Below are 23,173 nucleotides of genomic sequence, written 5' to 3'. Positions count from 1 at the left end.
GAGGGGGTTTTTCTCATGCCCAGCAGGGAAGCTCAAATAAATTGGTTGTTGTGTAAGTTACCCTATCTATAAAGGGCTATAATTTGGTTACTGAATTGTATCTGTCATAGCATCATTTGGTTGTGTGATGAAAGATCTGATGATGCAATGCATGAATTGTTGCACTTTGGATGGGGAGGGCTGTGACTCCCACAGCCTGTCATTGTCCAGCCAATGGTACAGGCGTCATGATGTAGCCTAGCAGAGCTTGTTAAACGTTAATATGCGCACAGAGTCTCTTGGACATATGATTAAAATGTGGGTTCTGATTCAGTCAGTCTACAACAGGGCCCGAGATGCTGCATTTCTATGATGCTCCCAGATGAGATACTGCCGCTGGACCACGGCAATAGCAGGGGCTAGGACATGGTTCTGTGGGGTGCCACCACCCCGTGAGTGGACTGGTAGATGCTGTTGTAATTGGTGTGCCGTGTGGCATGGTGAAGGCTGTGCTGAAGGGCTGTATAAGCTTTAGTACAGAATGTTCTTTGTATGTGACTTGGGATGCCCGGCAGGGTCCTCTGGCTCAGTGTGTGGTGAGTGGGAGCTGCTGGTTTGTGGGTGAAGGGCGGAGTATGTGACTGGGTGTGTCGTGGGGCAGTGGGTTGAGAAGTGGTGTGATCTGGTTCTGTCCTCTAGTGGGGGTGTTATGGATCATGCATTCATCACCTGTTTATTGAGGTTAGGTGCTCTTCTAGGTCATAGAGACACAACAGTAAAAATAAAAATCTCTGCCCTTGTGAAACTTAATCTTCTAGAGGGAGTAGGGAAATAATAAACATAGAAATCAGTGGGTATGTTTGTTAGAAGTTGATCAGCGTTATGGAGGGGTGGGGACTTGGAGAGCTGGGTCACAGAGAGGTCAGTTTTAGTTTCTCTATTTATTTATTTGACTGCATTGTGTCTTAGTTGTGGCACTAGGGCTCAGTAGTTGCAGTATGTGGGCTCCTCAGTTGCTCGAGATGTATAAGATCTTAGTTCCCTGACCTGGGATCAAACCCTCATCCTCTGCATTGCAAGGTGGATTCCTAACCACTGGACCACCAGGGAAGTCCTTGAGAGGTCAGTTTTAAATAGGGTCGTTGGAAAGTCTCACTGAGAAAGTGACATTTCAGCAAAGATGGGAAGAAGGTGAGGGAGGGAGTGAGCCATGTGTATATCTGGGGGTGAAAGTGATTTGGTAGTATTAACAGGTGCAAAGGCCCTGAGGCAGGTGGAAAGGCCCTGAGGCAGGAGCTTGCCTGGCACATTTAGGAAGGAGCAGAGAGTCCAGGTGGCTGAGCTGAGCAGGCAAGGGAGAGAGTAAACGGAGATGAGATCAGAGAGGCCATGGGAGGAGACATTGTACAGGTCATTGTAGGATCTTTGACTTTTACTCCAACTAAGATGGGCAGAGAAATAGCTTGATCTGACTGTTGTAGGGACAGGGGTAGGTTGCTGACCCAGGTGAGAGGTGTTCAACACATGGATAGGATGATGTTCTAGCCTCCAAGTTGAGTTCATCTTGGCTTCCTCAGTCCCTCCCCAGTTCCTTGTACCTGGTGGGTGCTCAGTAATTACCCCAGGGGCATGAAGGAATGGATGAAGAAGACTCCGGACTACCTGCATAATTGCCCTCAGGTATAAAGTGATGGCTGAGTGTTGGGCCTGGTGAGAAGTAGGGTGAACTGATGAACTGGATAGTCATGGAAGCTTCTGGAGTCCAGAGTACCAGCTTGAGGGCATAGAGCAGGGCATGTTTATCCAGTGGATTATACTTCTGGTCCGTGTGAATGATGTCATGACATGGAACGCTCCATGTGCCAAGGTCTGTAACCAGAAGTTCCCACTGGGTAATCAGCTTGGAGTTTGGCTGTGCTGTAGTGGAGGGTGCATTGAGACCACTCTGGTGAGCATGTTTTATTGGGGAATTTGTAGTATGAGGTGCTATAGTCTCACAGATGTTAGCAAGATAGGCTAGCATGTGTGTGTTAGTTGCTCGTTCGTGTCTGACTCTTTGCGATCCCATGGCCTGTAGCCAGCCAGGCTTCTCTGTCCATGGGATTCTTCTGGCAAGAATACTGGAGTGGATTGCCATTTCCTTCTCCAGGGGATCTTCCCAACTCAGAAATCAAACCCAGGTCTCCTGCACTGTAGGTAGATCCTTTACCGTTTGAGCTACCAGAGAAGCCCAGGCTAGCATAAAGTTTTTAAATCAAAATGCCTGAGCGAGTGAAGTCCACTGGTGTCCGTGACACCTCATGCAGGGCTCACTGTGAAAACAAGGAAGGGACCCTGACCTTGGGCTCGAGGCTGCAGCTGCCCCATGGAGGCAGCCCTTGGATCAACTTACCCAACAGGCAATGCAGCAAATTGAAGAAGGAGAGTAAAGTGTTAATAACAGGGCAACAAGGATGTCCTGTTTCGTTACAGTCCAGACAGCCTTCATCGCTAGGGTGTGTACAGCCATCTGCCCACTGGTAAACGTGGCTCTATTCTTGGTCTAAGATATATCTTATCATCGGTTCACTCTGGGCGGGAGTTGAGTACAGCTGGGCGGGACATAGACATTAAGAAGAACCCTTTCCCTACATCCTTTCATCCCAGCTGGCCATTGGTTACTATCTAGACGTGATCAGCCTGCTCACCCCTCCTTCCTTCCCTCCCAGCCTCGGTGTCAGGCTCTCAGACTCCAGCCCCACACGTACAACAGGCTGATGCCAATCATTTCTGCTCTGGTTACCTCTTCTCCAGTCTCATCACTTTTTGTAAAGTTCTGTAGAATTTTGAGGCATCTGCATATCTGGAAAGTCTTGGAATCTTGCAAACTAAAAGCAAACAGAAAAACCCAACAGAGCCCCTTATCCCCCACTGTATTTTATTGAGCCTTTCATTTAATATTGTTTCCAAAATACCGCAGAGGTTACTTACTGGATCGCATACTGTTACTCGCATCTTCTGGGCGTCTAAATGCCGAACTGCTTCAGAGACTCAGTCGTGCTCACAGGACTTGGTTTCTTAGTAATTCTGTCATCTGAAAACACTGTTTATGTAGCTGAGGTCAAAAGCGTCAAGCACTGCTTTAATGAGCTGCAGTTCTGTTCATGTGACATTCTCCTCCAAAGCCAATTGCCCTTTACACCGTGTGAGTAAGTGTCTCTGTGTGTGTATCTGAACGTGTGTTTGATGTGCTGACATTTCTGAATTGAAGCCACAAAGCATAACCTTTGTATGTTTGCTATTAAAACTCCAAATTCAAGGCTTAAGAAAGGGAGCTAACTTTGACTTAATATGATTTATTTAAGAATAGAACTTAGCTCCCCCAAGGTACCAAATGCTGAAGAGAATAATACCTTTTTGAATATTAGGATTTAAAATACTTTTTTTATAAAACCTGTATTATTCAAATACACTGGAAAAAACATGGAGCTCTTCCGGCAGAGCCAGGCAACTGTGTTAAGGGCCTTCCAGGCATCACCTCATTTCACTCTCACAACCCTATGAGTAGGTGTCATTGTCCCCGTATTGCAGATAGGAGGGCATGAAACTCGGAAAGGTTAGGACATCTGCTCAAGGTCCAGCGGCTAGAAGGTGGAACCATGGATTCCACATGCCCAGTATCTTGGAAAGATTATTAGAAGCACTTGGAGCCCCTTTTAATAAGGTCTGTGATCACACTGATGGGAGAGAGCCATGATAACAGCATCTAATGGTGTCTGTTACATAATAGAAAAAGACTAAGTATTCTTACAGTTCAAATGAATTAAAATTTATTTTAAAATATGGCAACAAACAAGTAGCATATTCACACCTTTTACAATTTTCTGGCAGAATTTTTAAAAGATGCAAATCTGACTTGTTCCTTAAGGCGCTGATTTCGAGGCTGACAAAGACAGTAGACACTGAATAACCCCTGGATGCGGGGCATGGCAGCATCTGAAATGAGGCACTCAGGACAGGCTTATTAAGAAGTAGACGTTTCCCCACCCGGTTCTGTTTATTCTTTTGGTTATTCAGAGTGTGGAGTTTGCAGAGATCTTAATCAAAATATTAGGCGACCTTCCTACACCGAGTAACAAATAGCCAAGAGTTGTTTAGGACACGCAGCCTAGAGTCTGTGTATCTCTATCTCCTTTTCCATCCGTCCATGGAGAACCTACTTAAGCTGCGGATTCAGCTGGACTCCCTTTGAAAGATGGTTCAAGTTGACAGGTCCCTGGGCCAAATGAAGTTTCTAAATCATTTGCCAGGTGCATGACTTTGAGCTGTCCCCTGGCAGAGGAGGCAATGGTTTGATTGAAATGGTAGGTGGAAAGGCCACATGCTGGGAGAGAGCATGAAGCTGTTAGGATATATCTGGCCATGACCACTGAAATATAACAGCAGTCAAAAACTGAAAATGCTTTAGAAGCGGAATTCAACCCCTCCATGCTGGAGACAAGGAAGCGAAGGCCAAGTTTTGCCCAAGGGACTTACATGGGGAATATGACAGAACCAGAACAAGATAACTAGCCTTCCATTGAATGCATGCAGGACCTTAATAATAACAACTATATATGACAGTAACAATAAAATGGGTCAGCCATATTCTATGAAATTATTCAATTTTAGTAGAAAGTAGAGCACACTATCTAATTTAGTCGTCTCATTTCACCTTCACAACAACCTCCTGAAATAGATGCTATTATTACCCACCCTGTACTAGTAAGGAAACAGGCTCAGAGATGTTAAGTAACTTGCCCATGGTCACAAGCCAATTTAATTTGAAATCCTATCAGTCTACCTCCGAAGCCCATATTCTTGCTTCCGTGATGTTTCTTCTTTCATCTCCCAACCCGGCTACACAGATGTGGGATTTGAACTGCTCTTGGTCAAGTCCCGAGTTTAAATACATTCCTGGGGGATGGGCTCTGTTGGGTGAATGTCCATAAAGTCGAGCTCCTCAGTTCTGCTGTCAACCCTGCCCAGGCTGTAATGCTTATCACAGCTCCCCAGAAAGCTGTTGACCAAAGGTTGAGAGAACTCGAGGAGATGAGCCCATGGATCCAGGGAGACTGGGTCAAGCAGAAGGAATATGGACAGAGAGTCAGCAGAGCCAGGATTCAAACACCAGTCTTGGGAATCTCCTGGCAGTCCAGTGGTTAGGACTCAGCGCTTTCACTGCTGTGACCTGGGTTCCATCCCTGGTTGGGGAATTAAGATCCTACAAATGATGCGGTGCAGTTAAAAAAAAAAAACCCAACAAAACATCAGCCTTGCAGTTCAGCAGCTGAGTGAAGGTGGGCAAGTAACTGGACCCCTCTGAGCCTCCTCAGTTGTAGGTGCTCTGATCTCAGCCAGGCTCTTAAGCCTTCCCCATCAGTCCCTCTCTGAGTCCCCTGGCAAGTCCCCAAACCTTCTCTTTCCTGAAGGTCCCCCAACTAAAGTTCTGGTCATCTTGGTCTCAGCAGATAGCCCCATCTCATAAGCTGAGAGGAAATGGAGGCTTGTGGGTGCCCCTGGGTGGGTGGCTTTCCTGCTCTTGCACAGTCATCTTGACCTCTTTGACCTACCTTCCTCTTTGTGTCAACAAACAGGTTCCCTTCATGAAGATGTTCCCTTTCTGTTCTGAATCCCCATTCTCCTGTGTCCTTTGCATGTCTATTCTGGCCAGTCTGTGTCCACAGCTTCTCCATATATTAATCAGAACTCCTAGGGTTGCAAATAGGAACCCAGTTCAAACTGACTTAGTATTTAGTTGTGACTGGATCCAGAGTCTGGACCATGTCAGAAATAATCCATTTCTCTGTATCCCTTAAGATTGCTTTCCTCTCTGTTGACTTCTTTATTCTTCAAAGTTTTTCTTGGGTACATAGCTGCTCCAGACCTACATCCCATTGTTTTTGCAATTCCTACTGAAAGAGAGCTTCCTTTTTCTAAAATTTCCTGCAGCCTGGAACTCAGTCTTGTTAGAAGATGTTCGGTCGTATGTCCATCTCTAAAGCAATCACTGTGGCCGGGGGATGGAATGTTCTGATTGGCCAGATCCAGGGCACCTGTCAAGGGACTGGGTCTGCCCCTGTCTAAAGTGGACATCTTGCAGAGGGGAAGGAGTGGATTCTCCCAGAAAAATAAAGCTGCTCGCTGTGCCTGCAAACCAAGCAGATGCCCACTCTGGCTCTTTTCAGATTCATTCTGTTCAACACAGAAACATGCAAAGTCTCTCATCTTAAAAATCTCTTCCCTCTAGACTGGGATCTCTCCATTCTACCACTGCTCTATCTTTTCACACAAACTGGATGAAGTTCTTGCTCCCTCCATTTTTTTACCTTCCATTCTTTCCATGGTTCAGTGCAATCTGGCTTCTGCCCCCACCATTCTATTGAAATCCCTCTCATTGAGTCAGCAGTGACCTCAAAATTGCCTCCTCTCATAGACGTGTCTTTTCTTTCTTGACCTCGTCAAACTGGGTACTTTGATCTTCCTTCCTTAAGAAAAACATCTGAAAAGAATTTAAAACTTCCAGCAGCATCAAAAGCTATGCAGGGAAATTAAGTACCTCCCTGTAGACCCCTAACTAGGCTCCTTCATTCTTCTTCCCAGAGCCACCCACTGTGATCGGCGTCCTGGGTGAGCTTCTGGAGAGGTCCTCCACCTCACACATGAGGGTGTCAGTGCTCGTCTTCAATTCCCACCCCTCACTTTGTTCCCTTCCATCTTGGAGGTTTTGTTTTGTTTTGTTTTGTTTTTCATGGCACTGAGCTGGCTGACTTTCCTCCTTCTTCCACAACCATTCCTGCTTGAAAAATTGACTCCATGGAGAGTTCTTTCTTTTTTTTAAGTTTTTGTTTTTTTTTTAATCACCAAAAGCATTTTGTACTGGAGGTATAGCTGATAAACAATGTTGTGGTAGTTTCTGGCAGACAACAAAGGGACTCAGCCATGCACAATACACGCCTCTCTTCTCCCCCAAACTCCCCTCCAGGCTGCCACATCACAATGAGCAGAGTCCCATGAAGACTTCTGATGACAGTGGAACTTGGAGGACCAAGACATGCCCATGACCCAGAGAGGGAAAGATCCAAAGTGTATTTCTTGTTTATTTACAAGTACAGTTTCTTAAAAACAATCACAAAATGCCCTCCAATTAGGGTATGAAAAACAACAACTCAGAGGTGGCTTGTGAATCTGCTTGAAATGTCTTTCCAAGGGAGTGAGGCTGGGATGGGAGACAGGAGGTATCCCTTTTGTGCCTGGGTCCACATTTTCTTCACTGTCTCTCACCAGGAGCACAGGGCCCCACTTCACCTGGCTTCCTGCATACTCTGCCAACCTTGGTGGGACAGATTTTTGTGTTTTAAGTGCGTGTAACTGTTAACAGTAATATTCTGTTGATCTCAGAGACAGCAGTGAGCAGCCTTGAAGAGAGATCTTAGTTCCCTGCCCAGGAATTGAACCTGGGTGGCTTGGATGGAAACCAGGAATCCTAGCTGCTAGTCCATCAGGGGCTAGAGGCTTGGAGCAAAATTCCCCCGGCCCTTGTCCCCACTGAAAAATGAATTTCTCAAACAGGCAAAAACTGTAAAAACGGGTACAAAGTTTATTATCAGAGACACAGCATAGCATGTGGGGGAGCGCACGCAGTGAAACAGTTTGTTTATTAAGACAGAAGAAGCAAGGCGGAGAGACACACCCGGGAGGGTGTGGGCGTTTTCCCCAATGGAGAGGAGCCCGAGTAAAGAGGCAGTTAAATCATTTCTGTAGGGCAGTTCTTCTGGGTCTTTGCTTACCTTTGGTTGGCTATCTTATTTCTTTTCCACACTTGACTTGGCCTAGGGCCCTCCCCAGTATGCTTGCACAGGCTTTGGCCAAGATGGATTCCAGTACAGAGGCCTGTGGGAGGTTTGACAGCACCTATTATGGGATGGCACCCCCTCCCTTTGGTTGTTTTATCTCTTTGCTCCAGCAGAGCTCAGCTCCTGCCACTTTGTCCTCTGAGTGTCTAGGGAAAACAGATCTCCAATTTTCTCTGCTGGACAAACTCCAACTGTCCAGCACAGGGGCCCATCTACCTCCCACTTCACTAGGGTAGGTTGGGGTGTGGCAGGGCCCATAGGACCCCTCTGTTGCCAGGGTACAGCCACCCCCATCAGACTAGCTCACTGGATGGGACTGGCTGAGTCACAACTCAACTGCAGCTACCAGCTACCATGTCAGATTTTTTTATGTGCATTTTGTCAAATCATTCTCATCACACCCTGCAAGATAGATCCATTTGACAAAACAGGAAACCTGGCCAAGGGAATTTAGATAACTTGCTTACAGATTATCTGCAGATTGATGGTGCTAAGATTATTACCCAGGTCAACTTAACTTTCTCTTTTTCAACTTAACTTTTAAGTCCATGTCACATGATCAGATGCAATTTGCAAGGCAGTGAGATGTTGCTGACACCCTGTGGTCTCTGGAATCAAGCAGACCAGACTTTGCATCGTGGTTCTCCTCATTTACCTTGTATGACCCTGACCAAGTTGTTAACTTTTCAAATTTTCTGTTAAGTGGAGATAATCTTTCCTGCCTATCTTATGGATGTGTGAGAATCAAGGCTATAAAAACATAGGCAAATAAAAGGGACAATTACTGTTTGAGGGCTAGTTTATTTGAAGCCAGCAGCAGCTTAGGTTTAGGATGAATTTTAAAGAATGGATAAGAACAATATGTTACTTTGTTGACATAGGAAAGCATTTAGAGTATATTTCATCTAGTTTTAAAAAGCAGCTTAAAGAGTAAAGTGATGATTCTACATTTTTTAGAGAGTAAAAAGCATTCATCGATCAATTCACCCAGCCATCCAGGACATAGACCATAATGTTAACATAATGAAGGTATTGGGGTGGTAGAATTATAAAGGACTTTGTTGTTTCTTTCTCTTGGCACTTGTGAACAAGTTGTTTGTTTCTGCATAAATGGATCAGTTGTCAGATCTGAGCGCAAATCTTAGTCAGTTACTTAAGCTCTAAATCTGTTCCTTGTTGTAGAGCAGACTTCATAGACCTGTTGGTTTAAATGAGATCATGCTTGTAAATCACTTATACAGTATCTGGCTAAAAATAAGCACTTCATATACACTACCATTTATCCATTGAACAGCACTCAGTGCCAGCTCTGTATTGGGATCTGAAAATTCAGGTGTGGGCCAATCAGATGTGGCTTCAGCTCTTGTGTGTGTGCATGCTAAGTAGCCTCCATCATGTCCAGCTCTTTGCAACCCTATGGACTGTTGCCCACCAGGCTCCCCTGTCCATGGGATTTTCCAGGCAAGAATTTTGGAGTGGGTTGCCATATCATCATCTATATTCTATCGAGATTGTAAACTCATACAGTAGCTCATACAATCTAGATGGGACTATAGACAATGACAGATACACAAAGAAATAAACATGTAGATCTGGATATTCACACATTTTATTTCCTATGGAAGAAATGAACAGGTTGTTCTGAGAGAGAATAACAGGAAGAGGAGAAAAGAGGGAGCTCCTTGACTTGGAGGTGATCTGGAATCACTTTTCTGAGGAGGTAGCATTTAAATTGAGACTGAGAAAAACAAACATTGCATGTTTTTTAAATGAAAATTTGTTAAAAAAATGAAACTTGCCATTCAGCACAAAAGACCTCTCTCTTGCCGATTTCTTCCTAAATAGACACAGAGATCAAATATTCCTGATAGTAAGGGACCTTCATTATCAGAAAAGGAGGCTTTAATCTTTCCTTCTTTGCCAAAGGCCAGACACTTTGGAATATTGTCTGACTCTTCGCGGAAGAAAAACCTTGGTCTACAGACAACTTTTAAAAATGATCAAATGTGTGTGTGGCTCTGACCGTGGCTGGCTGCTGCTCACTGGGTGGGACCCTCCTGCGTTCTTGGCTGCGGAGAACCACACAGCATAAAAAGGATCCCGAATTTCATTGAATTTGCACATTTTAAAAAAAGAGAGACTCCTTTGTCTTTTACTCAGACTGTATGCTTGGGTGTCTTTTCATCAAGACCTAGGCTCGGTTCCTGAAGATGCCCTGACGTCTTGATGGAGGCTGGGCAGGAAGCTCCCCTGTGCCACTGGCCTCACATTGTCAAGCCGGGTTAAGCAGCCAGAAGTATGGGGCAGACCCTCATCCTCTTCTCTAGCGTTGTCTGTCGCTGATCTCTTTTCACTTCTGTTTCTTCCCTGGGCTCTTTCCTTCTAAGAAGCAATATCTTTCTTTTTGATCCCACTCAGCTTAGATGTCACCTCCTCCAGAAAGTCTCCCTGGACTTTCTTCTTTCTCCCTGAGCTAGTCTTCTCAGGTTCCTCACCTCTGGACTCAGTGGCAGCACGTGTCACACGGCTCCATGCTGTCCATGTGTGCATCTGTCTCCTCTGCTGGACTGTAAGCTCCATGGTGACAAGGACAGGGACGTCTTGTATGCCATCTTATTTCTGGTACCCAGCAAATCAGTAGATGGAAGATGCCCATTTACATAAGCAAATATTAGCCTTCGTCATCATTCCCTTAGCACCAAAGTACACACTAGGACAGCTATTAGGGAAATCTTAGGGTTTTTAACTAACATGAAGCTCATTAAACAGCACCAGGCAGATTTTAACAATTTGGTTAAATATTTCCATTCCCTTTATTCCTATTTCCCCCCTTTTCTCCACTGCAATAGCTCCCTCATTTGAAATGGGCTTTGTAGGGACTTCCCTGGCAGTCCAGTGGTTAAGACTTTGCCTTCCAACAGAGGGGGTGTGGTTTGATCCCTGGTCTGGGAGTTAAGATCCCACATGCCTCATGGCCAAAAAATCAAAATATCAAGCAGAAGCAGTATTGTAACAAATTCAATAAAGACTTAAAAAAAATGGTCCACATTTATAAAAAAATCTTTAAAAAGATACTTATTAATAATACTACTTGACTGTTATTTAAATTTTCAAAAACACAAAAGCATAAAAGGTAGAAAAATCAGTCTGTAACTCTCCCAATCTCTACAAGCACATATATAATACACATGCAGATCGTATGTTCACATTTATGTCTATAATTTATAAAATGGGAACATATTGTACAGTTATTAATCATATATAACTGCTATTTGAGATTCTTCTACATCTTATTTTAATTTTTAAAAGTGTTTTTCATGGTAATACATAAAAATAGTTATATCATTATTTATTCAACTCTTTTCCCTATTGGTCAAGAGTTGATTTCAAAAAAAATTTTTTTTCCCCTCTAACAACTCTTTGATGAACACTCTGTCTCTTGAACCTCAGAATGTGGGATCTTAGTTCCCTGACCAAGGATGACCGTGTGGAGTCTTAACCCCTTCACCACCAGGGAATCCCTTCTTGTATTTCGATGGGCTAAACCCAGGTGTGTAGAGGAGGGCTCCAGGAAAAGCTCCTGGAGGAAGTGACTGGAGACAGAGGATGTGTAGGCAATGACGGGGAACAGGGTGGGAGGCAAGGCTTCCTGGTGGAGGAGACAGCTTGTGCTCAGGCTTGGAGGTGAGCATGCATGAGCGTTCCAGGAACTGGGAGAATTTCAACACAGCTGGAGGGTGTGTTGGGGATGGGAGCTGGGCTAGGGGAATGTGGGCAGTGAAGGGGCTGTTGGCCAGGTGACCAGCGCCGAGTCCTAAACAACCTGTAAGCCATGCTGAGGAGTGTGGCTTTGGGCCATGGGGAGCCACCACAGACAAGAGCAGGAAAGTGACATATCCAGGTTGGCACTTTGAAAGATCTCTGTGGTTGCTGTGACTGAGCCAACTCCACATTTGACAGCTAGACTTGGAGCTGTTATTAACACAACGAAACAGAAATTAGAAGGAAGGGAAGAAAAAGAGGGGGAAAAGAGCTCACATGTAACAGTTCACAGATAAGATTTTCAAGTCTTGGCTCTTAAATTTGGGGGCTCAAGTGAACACATCACGATCCTCACTCCCCTTTCCAACTGTGGGAGAGGTTCCATGTGACTTTAAATAACCTAGTTGGCTTTGGCCCCCTTTCCGTTCCAGGAGCCCCAGTGATGACAAGGGGGTTGGGTGTTCTTCTGAGTGAGGCTGAAGCATTCCCAGCCAGAGAAGCAGGTGTGGTCCACGCTGCGTTTGTAATTAGATCCCAGCCGCGGAGCTGCCCATTCTCCAAGGACACAGCAGGCGCAGAGCTGATCGGGCTGTGCCTCCCAAGGGCTGACGTCTCCATTTAGGGAGTGCTCCTGAAGCTAATGGGCAGTGACAGCTCCATTTTAAAAACACGGAAACACTTAGGGAGGCTGTGATGTGCCAGGCTCGTAAGCTGCTTATTAGCAGGGAAATCACGCTCCCGCTGTATTGTGCCCCCTTGGTTAACCCCTGTTCCTGCATCTCCTTTCTGCGATCTCACTTAAAGATTTCATTGTTCTCCAGGCAGTGGGGGGAGTGATGGGAGAGGAGGCCGCAGAGCTGCCAGAAGCTGTTTCTCTATCTCCCGTCACAGCCTCTGGGGAGGCCCCAGCAAAGCAACAGCCTTCTGGTGTGGATGGGAAAGGGATGGGTTTGGTTTTGTTTTTTTTTTTTTTTTTTTTTTTTAAAGAAAAATGGCCCCTGAAGACTCTCTGTGTCTCAGCTTCCTGTGCTGGCTGGTTGGAGTCCCAACACCCAGAAGCACCCACAGGGCTGCCTTGTAATACGCCATCCCACTCCTCCAGGCCCTGCCGCTGACATCTTTGTGTTTTCCAGCTCCATCCCTTCTGCTCCCTCTTTTTCCACAACCCTGTCCACCATCTCTCTCCTCTGGATGATTGCAACCATCTTCTACCCTCCCCTCTGCCTCCACCATCAGTCTAGTGGCCGCTCCTTTCCAGTCCCAGCAAGGGGACTCCTGTCTGACCTTTGACATCTCCACTGGACTCTCCAACTTACCACGAATGAAACCAAGGCTCCATTTCTTTAACCAAACATGCTTTACCCCAGTGTCACCCACTCACCAAGTGGCTCAGATCACAAGTCTTCTCATACCCCACAACCAGTCCATCAGCAAATCTTATCAACTCGCAATTCAAAGTAGACCCCTCCCCAGTCAAATGCATCTTCCCCACTGTCGCCTTCCTCCAGGCCACCATCCTCTCTTGCCTGGATTATTGCAGCATCCTCCTGATTGGTCTGCTTCTACCTTTCCCCCTTGTTCACCCATCAGTCTGTTTTGGACACAGTCCCAGTGACGTTGCTGTCAGAGCCTGCCTCCTCAGTGCTCAGAATTCTCCAGCCGCTTCTCATCAAGCTGATCTGAAAAGCCTCTGTCTTCACAGGGCTGGCGTGGCCAACGATCTGGCTCCTGGTCCTCTCTTGAGCTCTCAGACCCTTGCTTGCCGCTTGGTCACTGCTCTGGCCACACTGGCTTTGTGGCTGTTCAGTGACCATGCCCAACAAGCTCCTGTCCTTGGTCCTTTGCCCTTGCAGTTCCTTCTACCCAGAATGTTCTTCCTGCCAGTGTGTGCACAGCTCCTCCTGGCTGAAGGCTTGCCAGAATGTCACCTCCAAGCTGACTGATTTATCAAAAATGGCCTCATCTTCACTCTTTCCCCCTGACTCTGTTTTTCTTAATATCACTTATTTCCATCTGGCATTATTATTGTTTTTGTTTTGTTTTTGTTGTTTTGGGGGAGTTTTGGCCACGCAGCCTGGCTTGTAGGATCTCGGTTCCCTTGAGCAGGGAGGGAGTCGGGGTGCCGGCAGGGAAAGAACCAAGTCCTAACCACCCGACTGCCAGGGAATTCCTCATCTGGCATTAAAATATACATTTACAGTTATATTTTTATGTATTTATTGATTGCCTTTCTTCTCCAGTAAAATGTAAGCTCTGTGAGGCATGGATTTTCTATGATTTACTATTAACACAGGGCCTGGCACATAGTAGGTACTCAAGAAGTGTTTCATGAATGAGAAAATGAATAAACAGTGAAAGGATCTGGACGGTATTCCTGCCACACTGTGTTGACCTTGATGGCAAAAGTTTTGCGCGGACAAAAGTTTTGCCCCACTGGCCAGCAGAAAAAAACCTGAGTCTTGGTCATGTGGTTGGCAGTCCCTTATCCGTACTGAGAACAAGCTGTCAAAACAGCTGAAACAATTTAGTTTGGAATAACTAATGTGCTTCTCCAAGTCTGACACGAGTCTTTAAAAATGCAAGGCTGTTTCCTCAATGTTTAAAACTTCAACATCATGGAAACACACCATCATAGGAAGTGGATACTGTCTGAGGGGAATTGTAGTGGAAAATGAGAACCAGCGATGCTCACAGCTCTGCTGTGTTGATCACTTACTCAGTGCCAGGCATGGTGTCAGTCACACACAGGATCTCATTTTATCCTCATCAGAACCTCATTTGAGAAAAATTAGAGTTGTCTCTAGTGTACAAAAGAGGAAACTGAGGCTTGAAGGGAGTTGGCCAGGGCTGCACACCTAGCAGGCAGTGATGCCAGGATTTTAACCCACGTCACCCTTACTCCACTCTGTGTGGTCAGTCGCCAGCCCACCAACCATTTTGCAACATGGCACTGGGAGCCTGGACTCCGACAGACAAACCTGGCTGACACAGTAGCTCTGCTATTTGTTAGCAGTGGAACCCTGAACAAATTACATCACCTCCTTGGCCTCAGTCTCCTCATCCATACAATAGGGATGGCTGTAATACCCACTTCACAGGGTCTTTGGGAGAATGAAATAAAAGTAATACAAAGAAAGAGCATTCTAGCATGCCTGGAACATACAAAATGCATAATAAACATTAACTGTTATAATTATTAGTGTCTTCCCAAGTGGCTCAGTGGTAAAGAATTCGCCTGCCAATGCAGGAGCCGCAGGAGACTCAGGTTCAATTCCTGGGTAGGGAAGATCCCCTGGAGAAGGAAATGGCAGCCCACTCCATTATTCTTGCTGGGATAATCCCATGGACAGAGGAGCCTGGTGGGCTACAATCCATGGGGTTGCAAAGAGTCAGACAGGACTGAGCAACTGAGCATATACGCACATCGCAATTGTCATTACTCCCACTGTGTTCTTAGGTTGCTTGCTTCCTGTAGATATTGAAACACTTAGAGATTTCATGCAAATGGGTTTGCTGGTGAAGAAGGAAGAAAATCAGGCCTGGTGACTCAACTCTTCTCATTAGATGGGAACTGGTGTGTGCATGTGTATGTGCTCACACATGAGTGAACAAATGTACACACACACACATGCGTTACCACTCTGCCTCAGACCAGGACCTTTTCATAGAGAAGGACAGCAGGAGGCATGAGAAATGGTGATGGTTTCTTCTCGAGAGCTTGGGGAGATCCCAAGCACTGGGTTGGCTTTCATCCCACACCCTTCATTCCCATCTGGAGGCAGAATGGCTGCGTTTATTTCCTGGTACCTTGTAATTAAGAGTCAGTGATTTCTCCCTCCAACTGGGGCCTCGTAGTGGCCCCGCCATTGCAGCTACCAAACCCAGGTCTGGATGTTTCTCTCCATTAACTGGAGCATGTAAACTCTTGTATCTGTGGAGTTGGAGAATGTCTCCAGAGATGACTGAGAGCCAAAGGACAGTGCTTTAAGGGACCTGCTGCTTAATGTTGGGAATCTCCGAGGTGAAGTATAAACAGGTCACTACTTCAAATCTTGTACCACAAAAAATATCTCAGGGACCTTAATCCCATCTCCTTCAGGAATGAGCTTGGCCACCTCCTTGGGGTGGAGTTGGGAGAACATGCCACATGCCACCATCCCCACCATCCCATGCTGCCATCCAGCTCCTGACTGCCCAGAAGGACACCACGGGCAGCTCATGAGCTACAGGAACTGAAGGTCGGGAGCCCAAGGTCACCTGCCAATCCGTGGTCATGAGAATTTTGCATTTTATGTTGCTCTCATTTCTGATCATCGAAACAATCTCTCTGAGGTAGTGAAAGGGAAGGGCTTGGAGAAGCCACACCCAGTTTCATTTGGTTCTGTTCTGTTTTCAGTTTCGTTTAGTTTATTTTTTCCACCCACCACAAATTCTTCTCTTCCCCTCTCATAGTGTGGGCGAAATGCTGAAAACTTCGACCGATTTTTCACCCGCCATCCACCAGTTCTAACACCTCCTGACCAGGAAGTCATCAGGAATATTGACCAATCAGAATTCGAAGGATTTTCCTTTGTTAACTCTGAATTTTTAAAACCTGAAGTCAAGAGCTAAGTAGCTGTGTAGATTTCCGTCCTTCATTTCTGTCATTCAAGCTCAACGGCTATTGTGGTGACATTTTTTTTTTCATTGCAAAGTTGCATTCATGTTTTGTTTGCTGATGAAACTAGAGTGACCATGTTTCGGGACCCAAATGTCCTCAGGTAGTTTTGGAGCATCTCTGTGAGATGGGATTATGCAGATGGCATGTTGACAATGTGGCTGCATAATTAGCACATTATCAAAGTCCTTGTAGCATTTATTTTCCCCAGCATGTCAGCGATGTAGATCCAGCGGGGACAGAACATGCCTGCTTTCTCCCCCTTTTTCCTGCGCTGCCATTTTCATCCCTTTTCCAACGCCAACCATCCAATCTAGATTTTTTTTTCCTGCCAAACAAGTGGATAATCAGATGCTAGCAGTATTCTCCCGTTTCCAGTCCTGGAGCTTGACTTGTATCCAAGTAGATGGTTGCTTTGCCTTAGGGGGAATTTCCTCCATTCTTCCTGGTTTGGAGGCCCCAGGAGCTTTGGGGAAAAAACATGCTAAAAATAAAATTTTATTTGTTTTTTTTTTTAACTCAAAAATTAAGAAGATTATTTAAGTTCTTTTAAAGTTCCAAGAGTGTGCTTTTAGACAGTTTCAATCTAAGGGCACCTCCAGGAGTCATAACGCAACCAGCTTGGGTGCTACCTTAATGCTGTAATTTCTGGTTCCCTGTGTCCCCTGATCACCTTCATCCCCAAACTACTTGAACAGGGCATTTGGACTCACTCCCTGAAAAGACATGGTCACTTTAGCAAAGTCCCAAAGGGCCATGGTTTTACATTACATTTCAAACTTTATTTGCTTTGGGGTTTTATTTCTGTTGTTCAAATGCAAAAAAAAAAAAAAAAAAAAAAAGTTACTCACTTTTGTTACACATGCTTTGAAATACGTGTCCAGATGTTATTAACCACAATGACCTGCTTTGATTTACCGAGAAGACGGCTCTAGAGCCTGGCAGACCCATGCCTGCTCGAATGGGATTTGTCTAGGTTTGTTGCTGGCTTCGAAAGCTAATTAAGTGCTCTGAGAAAGACACCATGTCTTGAAAGCATAGACAGTTGTATTCTTCACTTTGATGTTGTTTTGCAAGATGTTTGTGGAAATGTTTGTATCTGGATATCTGTTATGTGCCATTTTTCTTCTAGCATCGAGATACAATAAAAAAAAAAAAAGCAAGAAAGAAGAAATACTATTTCAAGGAAAACGGCTGTCTATGAAAAACATGGACCCAAACTGCAGAATGAGGCCTCCTGAGGCTTCAGGACAGAAAAAATTAAAGCCAGATCTTAATCTTGGCCCCAGTGTTCAGCCAGTCAGAGAGACTGAAACTGTGGATCCTTTAGGGACTCCTGGGGGCCTTTGATGGGGTGGGATGAGCTGGCTGGGGGGGGGTCTCAATGAGATCAGAACTCAAGGCCCACATTCTCACCAGAGGCAAGTTTAGGGGCCAGTTAGGGGCAGGGCTGGGGCTGCTGAGTTTGTTTTCAAAATCACTACGCCTCTCAGCTCAGACTCATCCTTTCTAGCAAATAGCTTCACGAGCCCCCAGAAGCCCAGGGAAACCCCTTGATTGGGGAAATTCCATTTCCATCTGAGCAGACGAGGACAGCAGGTGGTCCCCCATCCCACCTCCTGTCCCCCGCTGTCCTTAGGCAGCCCTGAAGGCAACTCTTGTCACAAGTCAAGTGATTTCCGCAAGCGCCAGGGCTTCTAAGAGACCATCAAGGGAACTCAAAACACTTGACAAGTGTCCTTGAAGGGAGACTTCTCATCTTTAAGAAAATTGTGATTTGATTTCTTCTTGGGCAAAGCCCCCTGCTGTTCACTCCTTTCTGCCTGCTCGTCTCCTTGCTGGGGGCGTGGGGACCATCCCTGTGGCCACTGTTGTGGGTCACAATCTAGATGTCAGAGGAAGCAGACGGGAAGCCCTAGCTCTCAGGCTTAGGAGGCAAGAGAAGGAGGAAAACTGGGGAAGACCCTCCTCATTGTATTGTTGGGAAACCGGCATCAGGAAGGAGGAAGTGACTTGCCCAAAGTCAGCCAGTTGGAATGCAAACCCAGTTTCCTGAATCTCCGTACGGGTCTCCCTCCTCTGTGACTGCCGTCTCTGAGCCATGCCCACCAACAGACAGGTTATTTGAAGTCTTTCATCTGGCTGTTGGGTCACCAAGCCTTTACTTGGATATACTCTCAGGAAGATTAAAACCCAGGAGAAACATTGGGTCATCGACAAGTCATTAGAGACAACTTTAGAGAACAACATAGGATGGGTGAATAGATATAAATAGATAGGTAGATAGATAGAGATAAATAGATATAAATAGAAAGAATATACTGTGTGTGTATATATATGTATTATATTTACTGCACTCTACATTTTCCAAATTACTGACATTATTTTTCAAAAGTTTAATAGTTTGCAGAAGTAGATACTCAAGCCAAAGCCTCTGTTCCCCTAATACACTGAGCTGAGAGTTGTTCAGGGAAGCCTTCTGTGAAAGGGAGGGATCATTAGAATTCTTGCAGTTGCCTATTCCATCAACATTTCAAGTGCAGAGGAGACTGGGAAGCAGAGCTTTCAACAGATGTAATCTCAGCGGAATACTTTGCAAACACATCCAAGAAAGATTTTTAAATTAATTTTTGTGATTGTGCATGTATTCCACCCTCCTTTCATTCACCCAGCCAGCATTTAGTGAGCACTGACTGTGTGCTGGACTCTATCCTGGGTGCCAGGAGCATGGTGGGGAGCATGAAGATGCAACCCAGGAAGGTAGTCATTAAACAAGTCATTAAAAGCATGATGTGATCTAGAGATAACTCATCTCTAGGTTAATCAGGGAAGACTTCATTTAAGAAAGGAAGAGTCATCAGAAGACTTTGGGGTTCTTTCTCTCTGGAGACCACATTGGAGGCTAAAGGAGATGCAGCAGCACCCTCTCGACCCAGATTTATGGTCCAGTCCTATAGTGCCAAGGTGGGGAAAGAGAGAGAAGAGCTGGGGTGAGTTTCCTTCTACAAGGCCAAAGACACAGTCTCCATACTTGATGCCATCACAGAATCATCAAGATGTGAGCTGACAGATGCCTGGGTGATGAGAGGGAACTAGTTTCAGAACTCAGTTCGAAGTCGTTAGTCCAGATTCCTGCAGGCATTACCCTTTCGGGCCCTCAGGAGACACTGCCCCTGGCTTGACACCACCTGGTTCTTCTAGATGAGATAGCTTGATGCTTTCCAGAAGAACTTAAATTAGAGGGTCGTTTTGTAAAAAGAAACTAAATAAGAAAATCCAAAGAAGCCTAAACACAGTCCAGGGTAGTCATGGCTAGTTGTCTACCAGGATCTTAGAATCCCTCTTTCCCTTTGTTGGACTCCTCACTGACCTTCTCTTCTAAGAAAGCACAGGGCCATGGTCACAGTGACCATCTTGGGAAATTACTAGGAAGCCAGTGGAATTAGTGGGGCTTCCCTGCTGGCTCAGATGGTAAAGAATCCACCTGCAATGCAGGAGACCTGGGTTCAGTAACCTTCCTGGGGTGAGTGCAACTATTTTCATGTAACTTCAGATACTATCACCCTGGAAAGGAATTTTCCCAACAGAGAGGCCCATTCTTTCCCAACTTTTAGGGTAAAGTTCAGGGGTCTTTTCTATTGAGGATCTGCCCACAATGGCAAGTCCTATTTGGATCATGTGGCTGATTGAAGCATCACCAGTACAACAAATGCGGTAGGACTTTCATAATTGAGGATGATGCAAAGGGAACCTCTGCTGGATACCCACAGGCAGGGAAAGCCATGCCAGGGGACCTGAAAGGAGGCAGCTGCCTGTCTTCTAGCCTCAGGTATTCCCAGGGCCCACACCCAGCCCTGGAGCTCTCAGATCTTGAAGGAGCCTCACACAGTTCTATCCATATTGGGGCTCACAATGGACAAGGGCCCTTCTGAGCGACCCACAGGATCAGTGGGAACAAATTCCATTATTTTGCTCTAGAGTGAGATCTCTAGCTTGGGGACAACTGTAAGTTGTCAGAGGTCAAGAGGCTCATCTTCCATTAAGTCTTCATTCATCTATTCACTCATTCAGCAAATAATCATGGAAGGCCTGCCATGTACCAAGTCTTGGCATTGGAAATATACAGACAAGGACTTTAGCCTCGTGCAAAGAGGCAATAAATAATCATGACAATTTCTGACAGCAGTAAGTGCAATGAACACAATTAGAAAGATGTTTAAGTATGACTAGTGGGGTTCAGGGAGGGAGGCACAGAGAGTATTAAGGGAAAAGCTGGCATTCAAGCCTTTCTCTGAACACAGGAAAGAATGCATTCAGGGTCTGGGACAGCACAGGACAGGCTGGCAGCTGGCAGGGCGAGAAAAAAGTAGAGTGGGTGGGGCATGGCAGGAGATGCCTACCACCCAAAAATCAGCTCCACCACTATCTTCAGCTCACTCCCCTCTGACCACACCTACTGAATTGAATTCCTCATATTCCCCTCACTCCACACCCCCACACATACACCACAAGGGTAAGTGGGGAACTTCGTAGGGACATTTCACCTGTCTCAGGGGAGTAGTCAAAAAGAAGGCATTCTTGTGAGAGGCATTTTGCAAAGGGCAATGAGGCCAGCAATTAGAAATCCTTGTCAGTCAGTGCCCTTTAGGGGTTAAACCTAAAGCAGAGATAATGATCAGCCAAACTCTAGAAAATCAGTCAGTTCTCTCCCTTTTTGACAATCTGACACCACTCTGGCTTCAGCCAGGTAACCTGCCCAGTACCAGTGAAACCCATGTGTTATCCTTGGTTGTCCTTGCAATACACCAGCCATCAAACTGTCCCCCAGTCAGAGAGGCTAAGATGAAGCCTAATTGGGAATCATGTGGTCAGGTAAAAGGTCACCATCCCGCTGTGCAATCTTGGGCAAGTCACTTTACCTTCCTGTGCCTCAGTTTTCTCATATGTCAGAGCACTGGGGGTGAGGAGCTCTACCTGCCCCCAGGTGGGTGGTGAGGATGGGAAGATCATAGGCTGGAAAGGACCCTGAAGAGGTGAGAGCATCATACAGATGTGAGATCTTTTCATGAGCCCACACTCTGACATTCCCTGGTGAAACTTGGCCCAAACTATATTTAGTAAACTGGAGACTGATGTCCCCTCTGCACCCCCACCCCCCAAAAATGAAACTCCAGACTAACTAGGAGAATAGAATATTTTAAGACTGTCTTTCCAGACTGAGTTTGTTAACCAGATGCATCATCAGAAGATCTCTGATGATCATCAGAAGAACCTCTGGCTGATGAAGACTCAAATTCTAGTCTGTGGTTGGATTTCTGAGCATCCCTTCAAAGCCTCGATTGCACCAGGGAATGTGGGATGGATAGTGATCCCCTCCTTTCGTTGAGCAGTGATCTGATGTCCCCATTCTTGCCACTCTGCCTTCTGGGGATGAGTGGTTGTGAGCTCTTCTCCTTTTTAAAGAAAGAAGCCTCCTAGCCACAGGGGGCGCTCTTCCCTGGACGCTCTACCGCATGACTATTTCTATGACATTATACCTTGTAAGAGGTAGATTCCAACTCATCTCAAAGCCGAAGAAAACAACAGACACACATACACCGTATTTTCTGGCAATCCTTAAAGAAAGTCAATGTCTCATTTCCTTTCTTAGAAAATTTCCACCAAGTTTTCTCTCCAGAAGCCAACATACGATGTGAACTGAAAGCCAGGGAATAGTATTGCAGTGCAGCTGCTAAAACCGGTCAGCCAGGGCTTCTCCCGACTCTGCCCATGAGACGTCATCAGCTTCCCAATAACTGGCGTGTCCCGGTCACATTTCCTCCTCCTTATGCCATGTTAATGTGTTTGCTTTCCATTTGGCAGAGAGACAAGCGAGACACCTCCAATTTCGACAAAGAGTTCACCAGACAGCCTGTGGAACTCACGCCTACTGATAAACTCTTCATCATGAACTTGGACCAAAATGAATTTGCTGGCTTCTCCTATACTAACCCAGAGTTTGTCATTAATGTGTAGGTGAATGCAAACTCCATTGTAAGCCTGGAGTGTAAGACTTCAGGCCAAGTGTATGTATCAATTCTAGTCTTCCAGGATTCATGGTGCATATGCTGGCATTCCACACATGGAGAGCTTGTCCTAGAGGGCTTTTCTTTGTATGTGTAGCTTGCTAGTTTGTTTTCTACATCTGAAAATGTTTAGTTTAGAATAAGCGCTTTATCCAATATTAGAGGTACAATTTTCCAAACTTCCAGAAACTCATCAAACAGACGATGTCAAAACTACTGTGTCTGATACCAAAATGCTTCAGTATTTGTAATTTTTAAAGTCAGAAGCTAATGTTCCTGGTAAAAGTTTTTACAGTTATTCTATAATATCCCCCTTGAATGCTAAGCATGACTGGTATTTTTAAAAATTGTGAGTAAGCTTTGCAGTTACTGTGAACTATTGTCTCTTGGAGGAAATTTTTTGTTTAAGAATTGATATGATTAAACTGAGTTAATATATGCCAACTCTTGTTTACATGTCTGCTTTTAAATAGAGTCTGGTGCAGGGGTTACAAACTGGGAAGTCATAGCCTGATCCCATAGATGAGTTTCATTTCACTTGCACAGAATTTCATTTAATTGAAATTGTTGTCAACATTAAAAAATGGAATTTTTCTGTAGATTTCTGGACTTTCAGATTCAGTTGGAAAAAAAATCAGAAGACTGGTAGCACTGGGCCTATATTTCCATGTGGAAATAATTCAACAGAACTGAGAAATGGCCGTCTCTTTAAAAGCAGTGCATCCTCTCATTTTACCACAGTCTCCACCACTCTCTATTGTCCTACACTCTCATCCACTTCCCTGGATGCTGTGGCCCTTTGAGGTAAAGATCTCTGCTATTTGCCAGTCATAGGT

General features: G+C 45.3%; 1 protein-coding gene across 3 annotated transcripts in view; it reads left to right on the top strand.

Moving 5' to 3' along the window:
- Positions 1-22,781, top strand: part of PRKCB (protein kinase C beta) — a 378,634-nt gene extending 355,853 nt beyond the window's left edge. For 2 of the 3 annotated variants that reach the window (XM_006071161.4, XM_044936131.2), the window contains one exon: positions 16,068-19,513. In XM_006071161.4, coding sequence (XP_006071223.1) covers positions 16,068-16,226 — 159 coding nt within the window. In that variant the 3' untranslated portion in view covers positions 16,227-19,513. Of the gene's footprint in view, positions 1-16,067; positions 19,514-22,134 lie in introns of those variants that run through there. The other variant, XM_006071162.4, reaches the window with a different exon arrangement.
- Positions 22,782-23,173: the final 392 nt, after the last annotated feature.

The sequence above is a fragment of the Bubalus bubalis genome, chromosome 24 (genome assembly GCF_019923935.1).
Source record: "Bubalus bubalis isolate 160015118507 breed Murrah chromosome 24, NDDB_SH_1, whole genome shotgun sequence".
Taxonomy (NCBI): domain Eukaryota; kingdom Metazoa; phylum Chordata; class Mammalia; order Artiodactyla; family Bovidae; genus Bubalus; species Bubalus bubalis.
This window is presented reverse-complemented; position numbering and strand designations above follow the sequence as displayed.